Here is a 17242-nt window from a genome sequence, read left to right as displayed (position 1 = left end):
TAGTGTGCCGGACGGTTTCGATGTCTTGCATCTTCTCGGCCACCCCGATGATGACCAGGTTGAAGAGTGTGGGTGAGATGACCGAGCCCTGCGGGGTGCCGGCGCTGCCCAACGTTTGCTCTTCCAGTTGGAGATCCCCAGCCACTAGTCCGGCACGTCTGTTTGTTAGGAAATCTTTCACGTAGTTGTAAGTGCGCGGGCCAAGGTTTCGTTTCGAAATTTGTCTCAGGATCTCCGAGTGCGCGACCTTGTCGAAGGCACTTTCTAGGTCGAGTCCTAGGATTGCCCTGGTTCCCTTGGTCGTGTTGTCAAGCACTTGGTGCTTCAATTGAATCATGGCGTCTTGCGTGCCGAGGTGTTGGCGGAAGCCAATGAGGGACGGTGGGTAGATCCCTTTCTGCTCCAGGTACACTTGCCATCGATTGAGCAGTGCGTGCTCCATGACTTTGCCGACGCACGATGTCAGCGATATGGGGCGGAGGTTGTCGAGGCTCGGCGGCTTGCCGGGTTTCGGGATTAAACTCGTCTTCGCGGTCTTCCACTGGCGCGGTAGGCTGCCTCGCAGCCAGCAGGCGTTGATGTAGTCACACCGAAAGTTGGGCGAGTTGGTAAATCATCTTGAAAGAAACACACACAGCGCACAAAAAAACAAGACGAAAGACGGAGGGATGTACAACACAAGCGCTGACTCTCAACTAGTTTTTATTAGAAACCCAAAGAATATATACACACAAGTGTGCACATGCGCAGAAGAACCACATACGATTAAAGCGACACATCACACCGTAATACGCTAGAAGATTAAATAACAAGCACACACTCCAACTTAAAAGAAGCATGTGCCGAGTAACTGACAGTTCACGCAAGCATATGGCCAACTATCTTTGCTTCCTTTTCGTGGAGCGTGATGGAAGTCTGGCTAACGCAGTCACCTTGATAGAGGTTAATGTAAAAGGCCTGTACTATCTCCCAAACCTTGTGATTTCTGTGCTCGAGGAGCACTTCGGTATCAGCGAAAAGAGGTTCACATCCACGCGTTTCACACTTTTTACAATGTGCGGGCAGATTTGCATACGTGCAGTTTTTCATTGTCCCCGCGTGCTCTCCTAGTCTTATATTCAGGCACCGCCCCGTCTGCCCCACATACACCATACTGTGGAAAATAGCTTTGGTGATCAGATAAGCCGCCTTCAGGCAGCAGAATTTCCGAACCATGTAATAATTTCGGTGTGTCAGACCTTAGTCCGAGAGATTAGGCACGGAAGAAACGAGGTACAGAAGGAAAAAGAACCGGGGAAAAAACGAGCCGTCATGCCTTGCATGCACAAGTTGGCACACGGGCTGAAAAATGTCGGGTCAAGATATGATCTAGAGGTTATTTTCTCGGCAAAGAACAAAATAGGCAGGCTTTGTTCCATGGTGAACAAGACACGTCCACTTGGTACTAGCCAGAACACGTGCGGTGTCAGCGACCACCGCTGTCTTCTGGATTTCCTCCCGGAAACGGGTGCCAACTTGTACTTCTCAGACTTTATGCCAAGGGGCATACTATCGCAAAAAAAAAAAAAAAAAAACAAGCGAGCCGTTGTGCCTTGCCAATTAGGTGTTGTGTACCGCATTCCGCTGTCCTGCAAAAGAGTGTGGGGCAGACGAGGCAGTGCCTGAATGTAAGACTAGGAGAGCACGGAGGGACAATAAAAACTGCACGTATGCAAATCTGCCCGCACATTGTAAAATATGTGAAACGCGTGGATGTGAACCTCTTTTCACTGATACCGAAGTGCTTTTCGATCACAGAAATCAGAAGGTTCGGGAGATAGTTGAGGCCTTCTACATTAACCTCCATCAAGATGACTGCGTTAGCCAGACTTCCATCAAGCTCCACGAAAAGGAAGCAAAGATAGTTGGCCATATGCTTGCGTGAACTGTCAGTTACTCGGCGCGTGCCTGTTTTAAGTTGGAGTGTGGGCTTGTTATTTAATATTTTAGTGTATTACTGTGTGATATGTCGCTTTAATCGTATGTGGTTCTTCTGCGCATGTGCACACTTGTGTATATATATTCTTTGGGTTTCTAATAAAAACTAGCTGAGAGTCAGCGCTTGTGTTGTACATCCCTCCGTCTTTCGTCCTGTTTTTTTTTTGCGCGCTGTGTGTGTTTCTTTGAAGTTGATGTAGTCGGTCAGTTGTTCCACCGAGCGGTTGTCGAGATTCTTCAGGACGCGTTTCGACACCCCGACGGGGCCCGGTGCCGACATGCTGTTGAGTTCGTGCAGTTCTGTTCTCATCTCTTCCACACTGAAGTCTCGGTCTAATTGTTCGTTGGGCTCGCCCGTGTACGGGCCGTGCTGCACGGTCGGAATCTGCGGCAGGTATTTTGCCCGCAGGCAAGGCGGCCACCGAATCTTTACCATGTTCCCCGAGCTCCTTGTGTAGCAGGCGTGCGAGGTGGTCCCTCTGGTGAGACTTGGTGTTTGTTTCATCCAGCAGACGCTTTAGTAGGCTCCACGCTTTGCTATTGTGCAGTTGGCCGTCCACCGCATTGCACAGCTCATCCCATTTCTGGTGGTTGAGCGTGCGGCAGTGCTCCTCAATGCTGCGATTTAGCTCGGCAACCTTTTTTTTTTTTTTTTGAGCCTCCGGTTGAGTCTCTGTGTTTTCCATCTGGCCAGGATCGAATTCTTCGCCTCTATGAGGTGCGCCAGGTGGCTGTTCATCCTGTCGGTGTCGACGTCGGTTTCGACCGTCTTGGACGACGCTTTGGCGTCCTCTACCAAGGCGCGGGACCACGCTTCGATATCCGTGATTTCTCCTGCTTTGTGAAGTATTCGATCGCGCTGCTTTCTAAAATCCTCCCAATCCGTCCACGGAAACGTGTGCGCGCTGCCTTGCATTCTGTCCGGTGTTCGGACGTGTATCTCGACGATCGCATGGTCGCTTCCCAGGTCGACCATCGTGTTGCTCCACGTGACGGTCGCTATCCCCGCGTTCCTGGCGAACGTCAGATCCGGGGTCACGTCCCAGGTGGCCGAGTTGCCCAGCCTCGTCGGGTTAGCCGGGTCTGTGATGAGCGCGAAGTCTAGCTCCTGCGCATCTTGTGCGAGGTTCCTCCCTTTGGCCGTGCTGTAACCATAGCCCCATGCTGCCTGTGGCGCAGTAAAGTCGCCTCCCGCGATCAGCGTCTGGTACCCGGCGGACTTGATTGCCTTCTGGAGCAGCGCCCGGAACCTCTGGCGGCGTTTGGGCGGGTTGCTGTACACATTTAGTAAGAATATGCACCCGCCGCGGTGGCTCAGTGGCTAAGGCGTTGCGCTGCTGAGCACGAGGTCGCGGGTTCGATTCCCGGCCGCGGCGGCCGCTTTTCTGATGGAGGCGCAAAGCAAAAACGCCCGTGTGTACGAGATTTCGGCGCACGATAAAGATCCCCAGGTGGTCAAAATTAATCCGGAGTCCTCCACTACGGCGCGCCTCGTCGCCTGCGTTGCGTCGGCGCGTTAAACCCCACAATCAAAAGAATATGCACTGCTTCCTCTGTTTGGTCGGTATGAGTTCCACGAACGAGTGCTCTACTTGAACGCCGCCGAGTTCGTGGTCGACGAATGTAAGGCCCTTCCTGACGAGCGTACATAGTCCCCTGCCCTCTATCGTGCAGATGTGTTCCCTGTAGCCCGGTAGGATGGGAGCGACCATGAGTGTTTCTTGTAGTAAAATCACGTCCGGTTTGCGTGCTGCGTGCCTGATGTGTTGGTGCAGGACTGCCTTCTTGTTGGCGAATCCGCGGCAGTTCCACTGCCATATGATTATCCCTGAATTACCGCTGGCCATGTTGATTCAGGTGAGAAGTCCGGATGCCCTTGGTGGCCGCTCGATCTCTGGTTGTTCAGAGGTGCTTGTGCGTTTTATGCGAATACAGGGTGGCTCATGATCATCTGTACGTTTCTCTGTAGGTATAGCTGTCCTGTATGCCAGCTCGGTGGCCGTTGCATGTAGGGTTTCGATGGAGCTCTGCATGGTGCATAGCATGCTCTTTATGTCCCTGACATCCGCTTGTACCTGGCCTTCGGGCCCTTCCTCCTGTTGTGGCTCTATGGCCCGCTTCTTCGAGGCTGGTGCGTCCACGATCGGGACGTTGGCCGGCGCTCGCGCCTGAGCTAACGCATTTCCTGCATTAACTTTTGTATCAGTTCGCGCATAACCGCATTCTCTTTCCTCAGCGCCTCTACGACGCCGTTATCGGTAGCCCGAGTTTGCTCTGGTACTTTAGGTGCCCTTCCGGACCCCTCCCGCGCGGCGCCACAGACGGTGTCCGCCCAGCTCACCTTGTCTGCGGGAGACGGTGTCTTGGAACCCGACCGCGAGGTAGTGCTGCTGTGCCTCCTCCACCTCCCGCTTTGGGAAGGGGACCGGTCGCGTGAGGGTGACCGGGGCTTGGCTGCCCCCGGGCGGAGGGGCGGGAACTCTTGCTGCGACAGCTGGATGTTGGCCTTCTGGCGGTCCCACTGCCTCTTGCGCACCACGTACGGGGTCTTGTATCTCGCTCAGCAGGCCTTGTCGGCGGTCAGGTGAGCTCCGCCACACAGGCTACACTTGGGAGTACACGGGTGGTCCGGGTCCGGGTCCGAGTTCGGGTTGGTGAGGCCGCAGCCCCGGCAGATGCGGTTGGTGGGGTTAGGACAGACGTCCTTTCGGTGTCCGAGGCGACCACACAGCAAACGTCGATTTGCTTGCGGAACAGCGAGCAGGGTACAAGCGTTGCGTCGTACATAACGTTGGGCACCTTGAATCCGTCGAACGCGACGATTACCGTGGTCGTGTTGCCAATGCGCTTGGCAGCCAGAGCTAGTGGATTTCTTGAATTGACGATCTTCTCGTCCAGCTCTCGGGGTCCCTCCTCGACGGGGATACCTCGGATCACTCCCTTGGTCGTGTTGTGAGGTGCCGTCTCGTAAGCGTTGACTTCATGCAGCTTCCCTTGGATGTAGATTTGCTTCATCTTAGTGTACCGGTCCGCGCTCGCTCGCTTCGATGTACTGACGACAACTATGTTCTGCGGGGTGTTCGGGCAAACCGCGTCTTCCGTACTGTCTTGGCTTGTTATTCCGGTGGCCGCAAGTATGGCTGCGGTGACCGTCGGGCCACTGGCTCTGGTAAGGTCGAGGCCACCCTGCGGCCGCACCACGATCTTGGTTTCCTCTTTCGGTAAAATGGGCATGCATCCCGCCTTGATGACTTGGCCATTCACATTCTTGTGTTTCGTGGCTGGGCGGTCGTTGCCAGGCTTGTTCGATCCTGCGTCGACTACGGGTGCCGAGCCTGTCCCGCGGTGTTGTTCAAAGCTTGTGCCCATGGGCGCAAGCTTTGAACAACAAAGCGATCGTCTGTTTTCAGAAGGGTATCCTAAGCCAGTGCTGGTGTCGGTAGCGGAAATAATTTTGAGAGGGGCGAGACCAAGTGCTCAACATACAGGTAAAGATGTCGCATCCGGCAATCGCCCGAAAGTTGGTGTTGTGCCCTATATGCACCAGATTTCCCACAACCTCAAGAAGATTGGGAAGAAGGCAAATATTAAGGTGGTTTTTTCGGCGCCCAACAAGCTTGGGAAGCTGAGCAGACTCACGAACCCCAACCCCTCCCCCAGAGAAGTGCAACAAGAAGCACGAGAAGAGGTTTGTTGCCTGTGCGAGCCGGGTAGTGTACAGCCTCCCGCTCAAATGTAAGAGGCAGTACATAGGGCAGACCGGGTGTTGCCTGAATGATCGGTTAAATCTGTCACTGGTGGTTTCTTGGCGGCACATGGTTTGAGATGCGGCTGTAAGCCTATATATGAGAAGTGTGCAATTTTATCTCGTGGTCGTACGCAACTTTTGCGAGGAATCACTGAGGCTGAGGCGATAGCAAGACTCGGTGATAAGGGTGTTAGCACGCCCTCACTGGCTCTTACCGAAAAGGAATTGGTTTTCTTGGCTGCCGCGTCACCGAACGTTTAATCTATCTTTTTGCTTGCGCATGCGCGATCGTCCTTTGCAAAGTGTTTAAAGTTGACACAGTGGCAATAAAAAATTTACACCATCTTCCCGCGAGGGGAACCATGGGCTAGATGCGACGCATCGGGGGTTGCCGTTGCGTTTCCGTCATGTTAGCGATGTCAGCGTGTGGATTGCTGTTGTTGTGTATCCTATTTACGCAGCATGTTCACCCCCGATGCGTCGCATCTACCCCATGGTTCCCCTCGCGGGAAGATGGTGTAAATCTTTAACCGAACGCAAGCTGCGCGCTAACGCACAGCTGGCACGGCGACGGGAGCGAGCGCAGCCGAGCGCAAGCTGCGCGCTGACCGCGCTGACGCACAGATGGCGCTGCGGTGATAGCGGCGGAGCGCGCAGCTGCCGCGGCGAGGGGAATGGGGAGGAATGCAGACAACGCCGCGACAACGACGCGGGACAAGACAAGTTAAAGAGATGCGTTGCATCTAAAAGTAGTTGGAAGTTTGCGCCGCGTGTGTCTGTCCTCACTCCGTCCGTGTCCCCCTTTTTAGCGCAAACATTTTATGTTATCCTAAGCCTTCCAGCATCCATGCCATGCGAGAAAGCATCTCGGCGCGCGGCCCTGCTGCGCGCTATCGCAGCGCGCGCACACATAGCCGATTCGTAGTGAATTCACTGGTCGCTTAGGAAATCCCACCAAGCATACGGAGACCAGGGTTGGTCAGGTAGTTCACATGCGAGTTGAAAAGTAGTTTTCCATCCAGCATTATAGCCAAATCACAGAGAGCGAGTTTTACGGGTTCCCCGTGCAGAGAATAGAAGGCTGGCGAGTATATCAAATAACGCAAGACTTCCCCCGCTCGATTTTCCCCGTGCCAGCCTGCGCAGCCTACCACCCGTTTATGAGGCTGTCCCTCACCCTCGCTGGTCGAAGGCATCTTACTGTCTGTTTTTTCTTAGCAATACAGCGCAACAGAAACAAAGACTTCAGCTGGGACACACGGGACGCAGCGCTCATCCTGTCTGTCTCAGCTTAAGCCTTTGTTTCTGTAGCGCTGTATTGTGAAGATGAACCGCCCACTCGCCCTATACTACAATCTGCTTGCTGTCGGTGTAACACACCAACCTAAACAGCTCGACCACGGAGGATAGCAGTCCGGACCGTGAGACGTTCAAACCGCCCGCCATCACAACCGCCGCGTAATATGTGAGCGCGTGAAGCCTGGCTGCGTGTGCACCCCCTCCCTGTAACCCCAACCCCGCCCGTGCACGCTTAACAGGGCGCGTACCTAGATGTGGAAGACACTGGCCGAAACATCGCTCCGGAAGCTCTTCAAGCTGGGCGGAAAAAATTCTGGCCAAAACGTCACTCCAGCAGCCGCTGAGGAAAATCAAAACAGTATTCCTTTTGGGTGTGAAAAATTTCCGTTCTACGCCGATTTGTCCGTATACAGACGAAATGTTGAAACCAAGGCGTACTCAGCTCGGCTGCAAAAACACCTGCGACGAGCTGTTATTGCAAAAAAAAAAATTCTTGTTCGTAGGCACAGCAAATGTGCCTAAAAAGGCTGGGGAAGAGCTTTTCAAAAAAAAAAAAAAGTTCGTTCGGGGCGTTACAGTATGGTTTTCTTGACGCTGAATTCGAAAAACATGTTTATTTTAAGTGTAAATACACCCAAACCATCTTTTTTCGTCAAAGCAAACGACCCCTGCTCGGGGGCGCGGTCAGAGAACTGGCTGCCTTCCGCGATTGGCCGGCGGCAGATGACGTCGTATTCGGAAATGCCGGCGCAGCGGTGAACGGTCGGCCTGAATAGCTCATTCTGTTCCCGTTCCGATACGGGACAGAAGGTCATCTGGTGAATGGAAGGATCACAAAATCATTCCTTAGAATGGAGAGCCTGAGGGAAGTATAAACGCAACAAGTTTGCTCGCGGCAAGCTTTAGAAAGGGGTTCTCCCCGAACGGCTCATGGCCGACTTCTGTTTCTCGGGTGCAGGGAAGTTGTGCAGATATTGGTTTGCGCGTTCACTACCAGAGTTAGTCACAATTCCTAGCACAATTTTTCAACACACCATCATCCCCTTGCTCGCATGTGTAACTTTGTTTAAACATTCGGGCAGGCGGTAACAAGCTATGTGCAGTGGCCTGCGATGCGCGCAGGCAGCGGCTTGCGATGCGGCCGCCGGCGTTTGCCGCGTCACGCGGAGGTGCTGGTGCCGGGTCGCTGTGCGGCCGGTCAGCGGAATATAGCATTGCTGCACATACACAGTTTTAGAACAGGGCAACCGAACGTTGGTGGCCCCCAAAGGTCGAGGAACCCAAACGCAGCACGCTGGTCCGCGACGAGCTTTAGAAGAACGTCTTCCCCGTCAGCTCCAGCCGACTTGAGTTGCACGGATCGCCGCTGATGTTGGGAACTTTAGGCTTAGTTTAGCACCGAGTAAGATATTAATTTGATCGCTGCTATCTCTACAATTGCGAATGACTATTCTTAACACAGTGATTCACCCCACTATCATCCCATTTCTCGCATGTGTAACCGTATTTTCACGTTGATAGTCATGCTATAGCGATCGGTGCTGTGTTCATTGATGATGATGATGATGATGACGACGACGTAGTGGCTTGACCCTTTGTAGCGGGTGGACAGTACACCAGAGGGGTGTCCCAGTCGGTATTACAAAAAAAAAAACACGCACAGGGGGACATAAAAAAATTTGCGCCAATCCACCCTGTGAATGTGGTTGGAAAGCAAAGCTGTAAATGACACCCACAACGATTACCCATGTGACGTCACTTAAATTCACTCACGTCGCTCTACAAATAGTGAAACCAGAGAGAAGTGAAATGCACTTAACAACACCCTCTATTATTTCAAAGAAATATTCTTGGCAAGGTTATATAACGGTGGTTGGTTGAGTTGTATTAGTATAGCATATGAGTGGAATTTTTTTATATATATAAAATAAAGGAAGCTCAAACCCAGTGTTAGACGATCCCACTTCTCCGTCGCTGCCGTCGCGGACGGAGGCGACGAAATCGGCGGCAGAGACGGTAGAGGAGGAGGAAGAGGAGGAAATTCTTCTATTCAGATTTCCTAACGGCCCAGAATGCGGCCCAGTGGAGTGGTTCCTTCACTGTTGCCTATATATATGCAGTCCGCGCCGCCTGTGCTCTATCCACCAGCTGAAGCTGGGTAGGCAGAGAGGCTGGACAGCACTATCTCCCTCTTGCTCTTGTCGGGTAGTTGACGGAAAGAGAGGAGAGTGCTCAGGGCTAAGGTCGCACACACTCATTATGTGGCGGAGTGTTCCTACTTCTGAGCAACATTTCCATTTAGCGTCGTAACGATTCGGGTGCATCAAGTGAAGAAGCGTCGGGTGTGGGGAGGAATCGGATTGTATGAGCCGTAGGGTAGTTTTTGTTCTATGGAAAGGTCGGGTATAAGGCGAAGGTAGGGTCTGCCTCTGGAGGCGATAATGATGGGTTATGTCCCTAAACGAGACAAGCGGGTGACTGTCCTCGTGCAGCTCCATAGCACGGAGGGTAAAAGTGCAGGCTTGTTGGTGGGCGTATTTGTTGCCCTCCATGGAAGCGTGAGCGGGTGTCCAGATGAGGTGAATGGAATTATTTGGGGTGTGGTTTCTTAGCACACGCAGTGCAGGTCGGTACACCCAACCCGACTGGTAATTCCGGTAGGCTTGTTGGGAATCAGTGACTACATCCCGAACCCCTGGTTGAGTGAGAGCAAAGCCGATGGCTGCCTCTTCTGCTGCCGTCATGTCTTTGGCCTTGAGTGAGGCGCACGTAAGGAGGTTGGTTCTGGAGGTAGGCACGATGATGGCGTACTGCTGCCCTCGGTGTTGGGAGGCGTCTGTGTAGATAACTGCGTGATCCCCACCGCGGGTGGTGTTGAGCGCTTGAGCCCGTGCTTGTCGCCGACCCTCGTCGTGTGAGGGGTTCATATTTCTAAGCAAAGGGAGCATCTTTAGTTCTTGTCGCCAAGAGTCCGGGAGCACATCAAGCGGAGTGACATTCTGTGCTGCCCAGTCAATATGGTGAAGGATGCGGCCACTCGCCGCAGTTCATTCGGACCTTCTGGTTAGAAAGATGGCCCTCTATCAGCTCTTCCACCGTGTTGTAAAGCCCCGTGCTAAGCAGCCTCTCTGTGGACGCACTCATGGAAAGAACAATGGCCTGCTCAACCGCCTTTCTAATCCTTATATAGAGCATCTTTATGTCCTCCTTGCCGAGAAGAGGACAGGTGGTAGACGTAAGTGATTCGGGAGAGGACAAAGACTTGAATTAATCGAAAGGTATCGGATTCCTTGAGCCGGCGCTTCTTAATGGCAACTCGCCTGATCATGTGTATGATTTAATTGATGCTGTGTTTGAGGCACTGCGAGGATACGTCACTCTTGGGGCTGGCCTGGAGATGTAGGCCCAGGATCTTGATGCTCGGGGTTGGAGTGATGGTCTGGCCATCAAGCAGTATTTGAATGTGTTCCTTAATGTGTCGTTTGGCATGAGGGCTGACGACAAGGAGCTGTGGTTTTTTACGTGAACACTGCAGGCCACAGGCTTTAGCACTTTGGCGTACTAGAAGTGAGATGCCATGCGTTGGTGTGGGCTTCCTTTAATTTTTGTAACTCCTACCACACGCGCAAGGCGCGCACAGGGTCGCTAGACGTGCCGTGTTGGGGTCAGAGCGACGTGAGAGGTCACGGGACGCTATCACGTCGCTTTCAGCGAGAATGCAGGGGTTGAACCCGCAGCTGTGCTTGGTGAGTGCACCACTTGTCTCTCCCGTCTCCGCGTGGGCTGGTTGCAAAATCGGTAATACAACAGGCTCTCGCTTTGTTACTCCATTAGTTCCAGTTTCGATCCCTGGCGGTGCCAGTGAATTATTTTATTTGTTCGCGGGAGTTTTCTGTTGACACCAACGGTCGCGGAAGAACCCGTGGGGGGTAGAGGTATAAAGCTTTACTTTAAAACACAGGGAAGTTATCGAAAAGTCTGTGGCAGGGCACGGTTACTGCCGACTCGCCCATTAGACGTACAGCGTAGGGCAACTCAGTATATGCAGGCCCGCAGCGCAATCCCATTTGCGGGAGAGAGGGCTTTCAGGGGTGAGACAGCTGCGCATATTGCGCAGTTTTGATACAAATACGTTTTCCTGCGCCAGGCTGCTCCAAAAGCTTCAAAATTCCAAAAATTGCGCCAAACTGCTCCTAAACAGTCTGAGAGCCAAGGATTTTTAAGCTGCCGTCAGTTTCGGTGGGGGAAAATGTTTACTGACGGCATAATTTTCCAGCACCTCCAAGGTGATGCTGCTTGTAACGGTTTAATTGATTGATCATTCAATAAAAAAAACCCGCATAAAATTGTCCTCGGGATAGTTTTTTCCATAGTCACAATGTCGTGTTGCACATGTTATATTCTGCGAGTTTTTAAAGTTTTCCCATTAAAAACCTTTGCAAAGTCCTGCAGAAAAAATACTTATGTGTAGTGAGGCGACAAACTACTTGTGCAAGTTGATGAAAAAACGGCAATTTTCGGAGCGCCGTATCTCCGGAACGACATTACTCGGCGCCGCCATCTTGGTGTGGGGAAGATTGGAAAACTAGGCCGCCGGGCGAAGCAATTGCCTGTGGCTCAGGCCATAGCCTCCTTTAAAGGAGGCTATGCTCAGGCAGAGTGCTCTTCGCCGATTTCTAGCGTGGTTTTGGTTATTGGGGTGGCTGGGTTTACATTTAGTTTGATCCGTTGCGGGAAGTTGCGCCACTGGGAGTTCATCAAAAACAACGAGGTGACCGCTAATTCGCCGTGTTTCATCCGTGAGTGTGAGGCGCGGTGCGTGCTTGAATGAAATTTCGGACTCATTGCGGTGTTATAAAATGCTGAGTTATTGCTGCCTTTGACAGCGAGCTTGCTAGCGGCGGGAATGGGACGATCGACACTGCAGAAGTGGCGGGGTGGGCTATTATATTGCACGCTAATAATAAAGGTTCACTAATCTGAAGTAAAATTTAATGTCAAAAGGGACGTGGCTAAATATACAAACATTACAGAAATTACGATCCTAGCGAACGTGCACCTTGGGGATTGAAATGGGAGGGCTGACGGGCTGTCACCTCGCTTTGCGCAACTTTTGCCGTGGGTCTACACTTCTGCGTAAAAGCCCAGTCTGCAGGATTACAAAAATTATTTCGGCATTGACATGATAATAAAAGTGCCTTACGATTGCTTAGTTTTTCAATTCGATGTTTTCAACGGCACTCCACACTGTCTATGCATAGAGCTTAAGAATTAAAAATGGTTGCAAAAAAGTAGCGGAGTTCGTACCTTGTGATACTCTGGTCGAAAAAACGATTGAAAGGCTGCTTCTGTTTTATGTGCGTTCAAAGCCAATTAAAAAGTGCACTTTTCCCCCCAGTTGCCAAAAATTTGATTTTTTAGGCTCCTAAGGTGACATAATAAATGTCGTTCTTCTGCTCCAAATCGAGGTTCTTCTGCTCCAAAATCGAGATTTTGCTGCTCCAAAAACTGCTCCCAAACCTGGTTCTGCTGTCTCACCCCTGGGCTTTGATAACTGCACAGCTGCTTGGGCCGACACAAATCCCTCTGGCGTAGACAGAAAACCCCGAGCACGCGTGAGCGCGTGCCTCGCGGCCACCGTCCGCGGCGTCGTCCAGGCTTGCGCGTGCGCTTGGGCTACATGAGCTCCCGCCTTCGTCGTCGTCGTCATCGTGTAGCGACCGGCGCGCCACGGGTCCGCCGCGCCGAAGACGATGACGATGAATCCGTCAAGCCATGTTTGTTCTGCTCTTCTGCGCTTCATTGAAAATTCCAAAAGATTTACAACCTAATTCGTATCTTGTTCTGGATCCTCACCTGAGCCCTCCAAAAGCATCCATTTCTGATTTTTTTTTTTTTAAATCTCCTCCTCTCCCTCCTTCTTCTTCTTCCTCTTCTTATTTTTCTTTATTTAATTATTTATTTACTTATTTCCTTTTTTTTTTGTTTCAATATTAACCAAATTCCAAACTCAATTCCTCCAACACAAGAAAAAGAAAAGCTTCCAAATTTTTATAATTTTCTTTGAATCATTCTAATTTTCTAATTTTCTTTGAATCTCATTCGAATTAACGACTGATGTTTGGCCGATCCCCTGATTGGGTATGCGCCAATATTCAAAGGAACAACAACAACAACAACAACAATCCCTTCATAATCCACTCGTGGAGAGGCCACCGGACCAGCTGACGAAGTGTCTATCTACCGGGTCTACCGGGCGAGGACGGGCTACAAGAGAATTTGCCTCTGGTGGCTGTGCCGTCGGAAGCGAAGGACCATTGCTAGTGAAGAAAACACTGCATATAGTACTTAATTAATATTCGGTCCCGAGTACCTTAGAACCGCACAATGCCCGTCCGCGTCCGTGCGCATGGCATTTACAAATGCAAAAAATCACACATGCAGGCGCCGGCAGGATTCCAGCCTGTGTCTGATAGACCAGACAGTGTCAGTCACCTTACCTTTTGGGCTACGACCGCGAGTTAGTACCCGAGAGTCAAACGGCTTACTCCTTCGTCTATAACGGTGCAGAGTAGCTTAGGACCTCCCAATGTCCGTCCGCGTCCATCCGTGCGCACACCACCATCCAGCGAACATCAAGCGAAATTCGGTTTGAGCCGTGAGTTGCACTTTCATTTAGGTTAATAATCAAGGTGCAACTCATGGCTCAAATCGAATGACGGGCGGGGCGCAAATCGTGTATTACTCGGGGCGCAACTTGGATGTCATTTCGAGTCCCCGTACTACGTACCCTAGCCATCATCCACGGAGTGGAGATGCTGCCATTTTTGCTTTACATTGCCATCCGAAATGGCTTTGCGCTGCTCTGGTCCGGCTGCTCGCTCTCTCCTGGGATCCGCTGTCAGTTGGAGGAGAAGCTAGGTCGATCCCCAGCTCATGCTGTTTCTGCAGCCTTGCACAGCTAGTGCAAGCGGCGCCTTTTTTTTTTTTCAGTGCGCGGAATGCGGAAAGCTCTTTTAGCTCTAATTTGAAACAACTAGCTTTTAATGACCATCCCAGAAGAAAAAGGATCACTAATATTGTCGAACGTTTACCTTTTCACGGTCAGTAACACATAAGCAGTAACGCCATGAAAAAGTACCAGAAATGGCATTGGTAACTCTGTGCTAGCGTTAAAGCGGAACGATCATACAGCACCACAATCATTTCATTGACGAATTGCACCACTTTGTACTGACATAGTAAAATTTGTGCCGATTTCTCAGACTGTGAATATGCCGATGCGCTCGAGGGCATCGGCATATTCCTGTGGTAGCACAATGACAACCGTCGGAACTGAAAATGGACTTTGCGCATCCAAGCTGCACCGGAGATGTGGGGCGGGGGATTAAGTTAGAGGAGTACCCGAGGTTTTTCAGCGTGAGCCACAGTCTTGCCCAGGGACCCGGTTTTTTTTTTTTCTCATTAAAAAAAACATTTGCCACGACCGGGAAACAGGCATGCGGTGTCATGCTCAGCAGCACAACGGCTTAGCCACTGAACCAGTGCGGCACACGAGCGTGATGTCGCTTCAAGAGTCGTTGGAGGCGAAATGAAGTTTGGTTCCAGTCCAAATATTGCCACGTAAGAATAACCATCATGCCAATATTGAAACAAGCAAAGTAAATATTATAGAAGACAAATGGCCCACTGGAGTTTCCCACGATGCTGGGGACTGCATCTTGACCCTCGTGCTAGCAGCGTAAATACCCCCCTCCATTTATTCCACGCATAGCGGGTAGAAGAAAAACAAATTCTCCAAAGACGGCTTAAAAAATCCGGGTCAACGCGCGTTAGCACCACTGCGCTCCTCCACTGCGCAGTTCCCGCTGCTGATCGAGGTCACGTGGCTTTGGTACCATTCATGTTGACGCTTCCGACGACGGCGGTCATTTTTCGCGTTTGATGGAATATATAAGGCTTTCCCCTCAAATCTTTTGGTCCAATTTCCAATCCATGCAGTACGGCCGTAAATGTTGGCTATCAGCAAATCTAATCAATTTTGCATTTGTTTATCATGTTGTAAGTGTATTTTAGAACTTTTAAATTGTGTAGCAGCAAGGGTCTTTGGCTACGAATGACCTGTCGTTTCCCTTGGAGTCGTGCCTGACGTTCCTCTCCGTTTCTCGCCAACAGACTTACCGAGGGCATCGAAGACAAAGCCAAGCTGCGCAAAGTCCTGGAGAAGGTTGCCGAGTGCTGCCTCAAGCAGGACAACTACCACTTGGCTGCGAAGAAATTCACCCAAGCTGGAGACAAAGTGCGCGCCATGCGGGCACTGCTCAAGTCTGGGGACACGCGGAAGATCGTCTTCTTCGCCAACGTGTCGCGGCAGCGCGACATCTACATCCTCGCCGCCAACTACCTACAGTCACTGGACTGGCAGCGGGACGGCGACGCAGCCAAGAACGTCGTCTCCTTCTACACCAAGGCCAGGGCGTTCGACCTCCTGGCCGGTTTCTACGAGTCGTGCGCCAGAGCCGAGGTCGAGGAGCGTCGCGACTACGAGAAGGCGCTGGCCGCCCTGGGCGAGGCCCACGAGTGCCTGCAGCTCTGCGGGGAGACCGCGCCAAAAGCAGCGGTGGCCAGGGTGCGGGAGCACATGGATGCCGTGCGCAAGTTCCTCGCCATCCAGGAGCTGTACGCGGACAGTCCACTTGAAGCGGTGGCTCAGTGTGAAGCCATGGCCCGCCTGGACCTGGAGCCGGCCGTGCGCAAGGGGGACTTGCTGGCCTTCCTTGTCCAGCATTACGTCAGCGAGAGGGACTACGCCGCGGCGAGGCGCTGCCTGCGGGAGATGCCTGAGGTGGCCGAGTTTGTGGACGCCGAGGTGCTCAGGCTCGTTGGCTGGAGCACGGACGACCGGCGCAAGCTTCAGTCGCTGCTTGCGAGGCGCGCCGCTGACGGGGACAGAGACAGCTCGGACGGGGAGGTGCAGGAGGAACTGCCCGACGCCCCTTGAGTCACGCGGAAAAGCTGCTGCGCGATGTCACTCCTATTGTCTGAAGAAAATCTGGCCGCGCGGTTAATACGCTGCATGCTGTGGTTGTCCATAGTAACTTGATAGCAGTAAATTGCTTCGTGCTGGCCAAGTGACGTCCCAGTCCGGCTTAATCTCACTCACAGTCTGCACGCCCGTATACTGCACAATAACGGGATTCGTTGGTTTCGTGGGGTGTTTTCCCAGCTCATAGCGCGCTCAAAGCGCGTCCTGCTGAGCAAGTCAACTGCGGCGCCAGACGGCATGGACGGCGCAGGGGGTCGCCGTCGCTCCACGGAGGCGCTGCTGGACCGTGTGATGGATGAGCCCGAATAAGTGAAAAATTCTCTAAGTGTCTGAAATCGAGGCTTCGACGGCCGCTCGTCTGGTCGGGAACGATCATTGAAGATCATTGATTGAATAAAGAATAAGCCGACCACAAGAGAAAACGAAACAATGACGTTTCGGCCCCCCAATGGGGGCCCTGTTCACACTAAAAGCTAAGAAAGAAATATAAGTTTAAATAGGCTGAAGCACGTGACCTAAACACCTTGTGTAGGCGGGGGGAAGATTGCAGTCTGTGGGGTTCAGAGTAATTTTTGTCGTATGTACCATAATGGATTCCAGAGACAGCCCAGAGGCGAAGTCCTTATCGGTGGCGGCAACACGTGCCTTACCCTCATGCATGCTAAAAAACTGTGGATGTTCTGTGAGGGCATTAAGGGGCATTCGCGCGACGGAGAAATCCGCCGTTTGGCTCCTAGGAGTGCGCATCACGTGACCCCTACTTCATGGTTTCTCTCCGGCGCACCGCTCCACAGAACTGACCGCTCCCATCGGAGGTCGGAGCTTCTGCTCGCGACCTACAAACGATCATATGATTGGCGGCGGAGGCGGCGGGATTTCGTCTGCTCATCGGGCAGCTGGCCGCGACTCATGTTCTAGAGCGGTTGTAGGCACTTTTTTTTATTGCTCCTTATTGCAATAGACGCGAAAATGCGCCGCGCACACGACAGGCGCACTGAGCGAGCCACGTATTCGCACTTTCCAGCGAATATAGGTGGCGCGACGGGGTATCCAAAATGGAGGACGGGACGATGATCGGGACGCGCGTAAGCGCGCGCGTCTGGAGGAAAAAGCCGATCCGGGCCCATTAGTGTCTCTTCAGACCATCTTTTCCCTTGCCGATGAGCACGAGT

General features: G+C 52.2%; 1 protein-coding gene across 1 annotated transcript in view; it reads left to right on the top strand.

Moving 5' to 3' along the window:
* LOC144176849 (intraflagellar transport protein 140 homolog) overlaps positions 1-16365 on the top strand; it is a 78939-nt gene extending 62574 nt beyond the window's left edge. The window contains exon 6 of the mRNA XM_077705236.1: positions 15200-16365. Within this exon, the coding sequence (XP_077561362.1) occupies positions 15200-16025 (826 nt within the window). The 3' untranslated portion in view covers positions 16026-16365. The remainder of the gene's footprint in view (positions 1-15199) is intronic.
* The last annotated feature ends 877 nt before the right edge of the window (positions 16366-17242 follow it).

The sequence above is a fragment of the Haemaphysalis longicornis genome, unplaced genomic scaffold (genome assembly GCF_048455015.1).
Source record: "Haemaphysalis longicornis isolate Haplotype H1 unplaced genomic scaffold, Haemaphysalis longicornis Haplotype H1 scaffold_1, whole genome shotgun sequence".
Classification (NCBI taxonomy): Eukaryota; Metazoa; Arthropoda; class Arachnida; order Ixodida; family Ixodidae; genus Haemaphysalis; species Haemaphysalis longicornis.
Note: the sequence above shows the minus strand (reverse complement) of the source record. Positions and strands in the feature narration are given on the sequence as shown.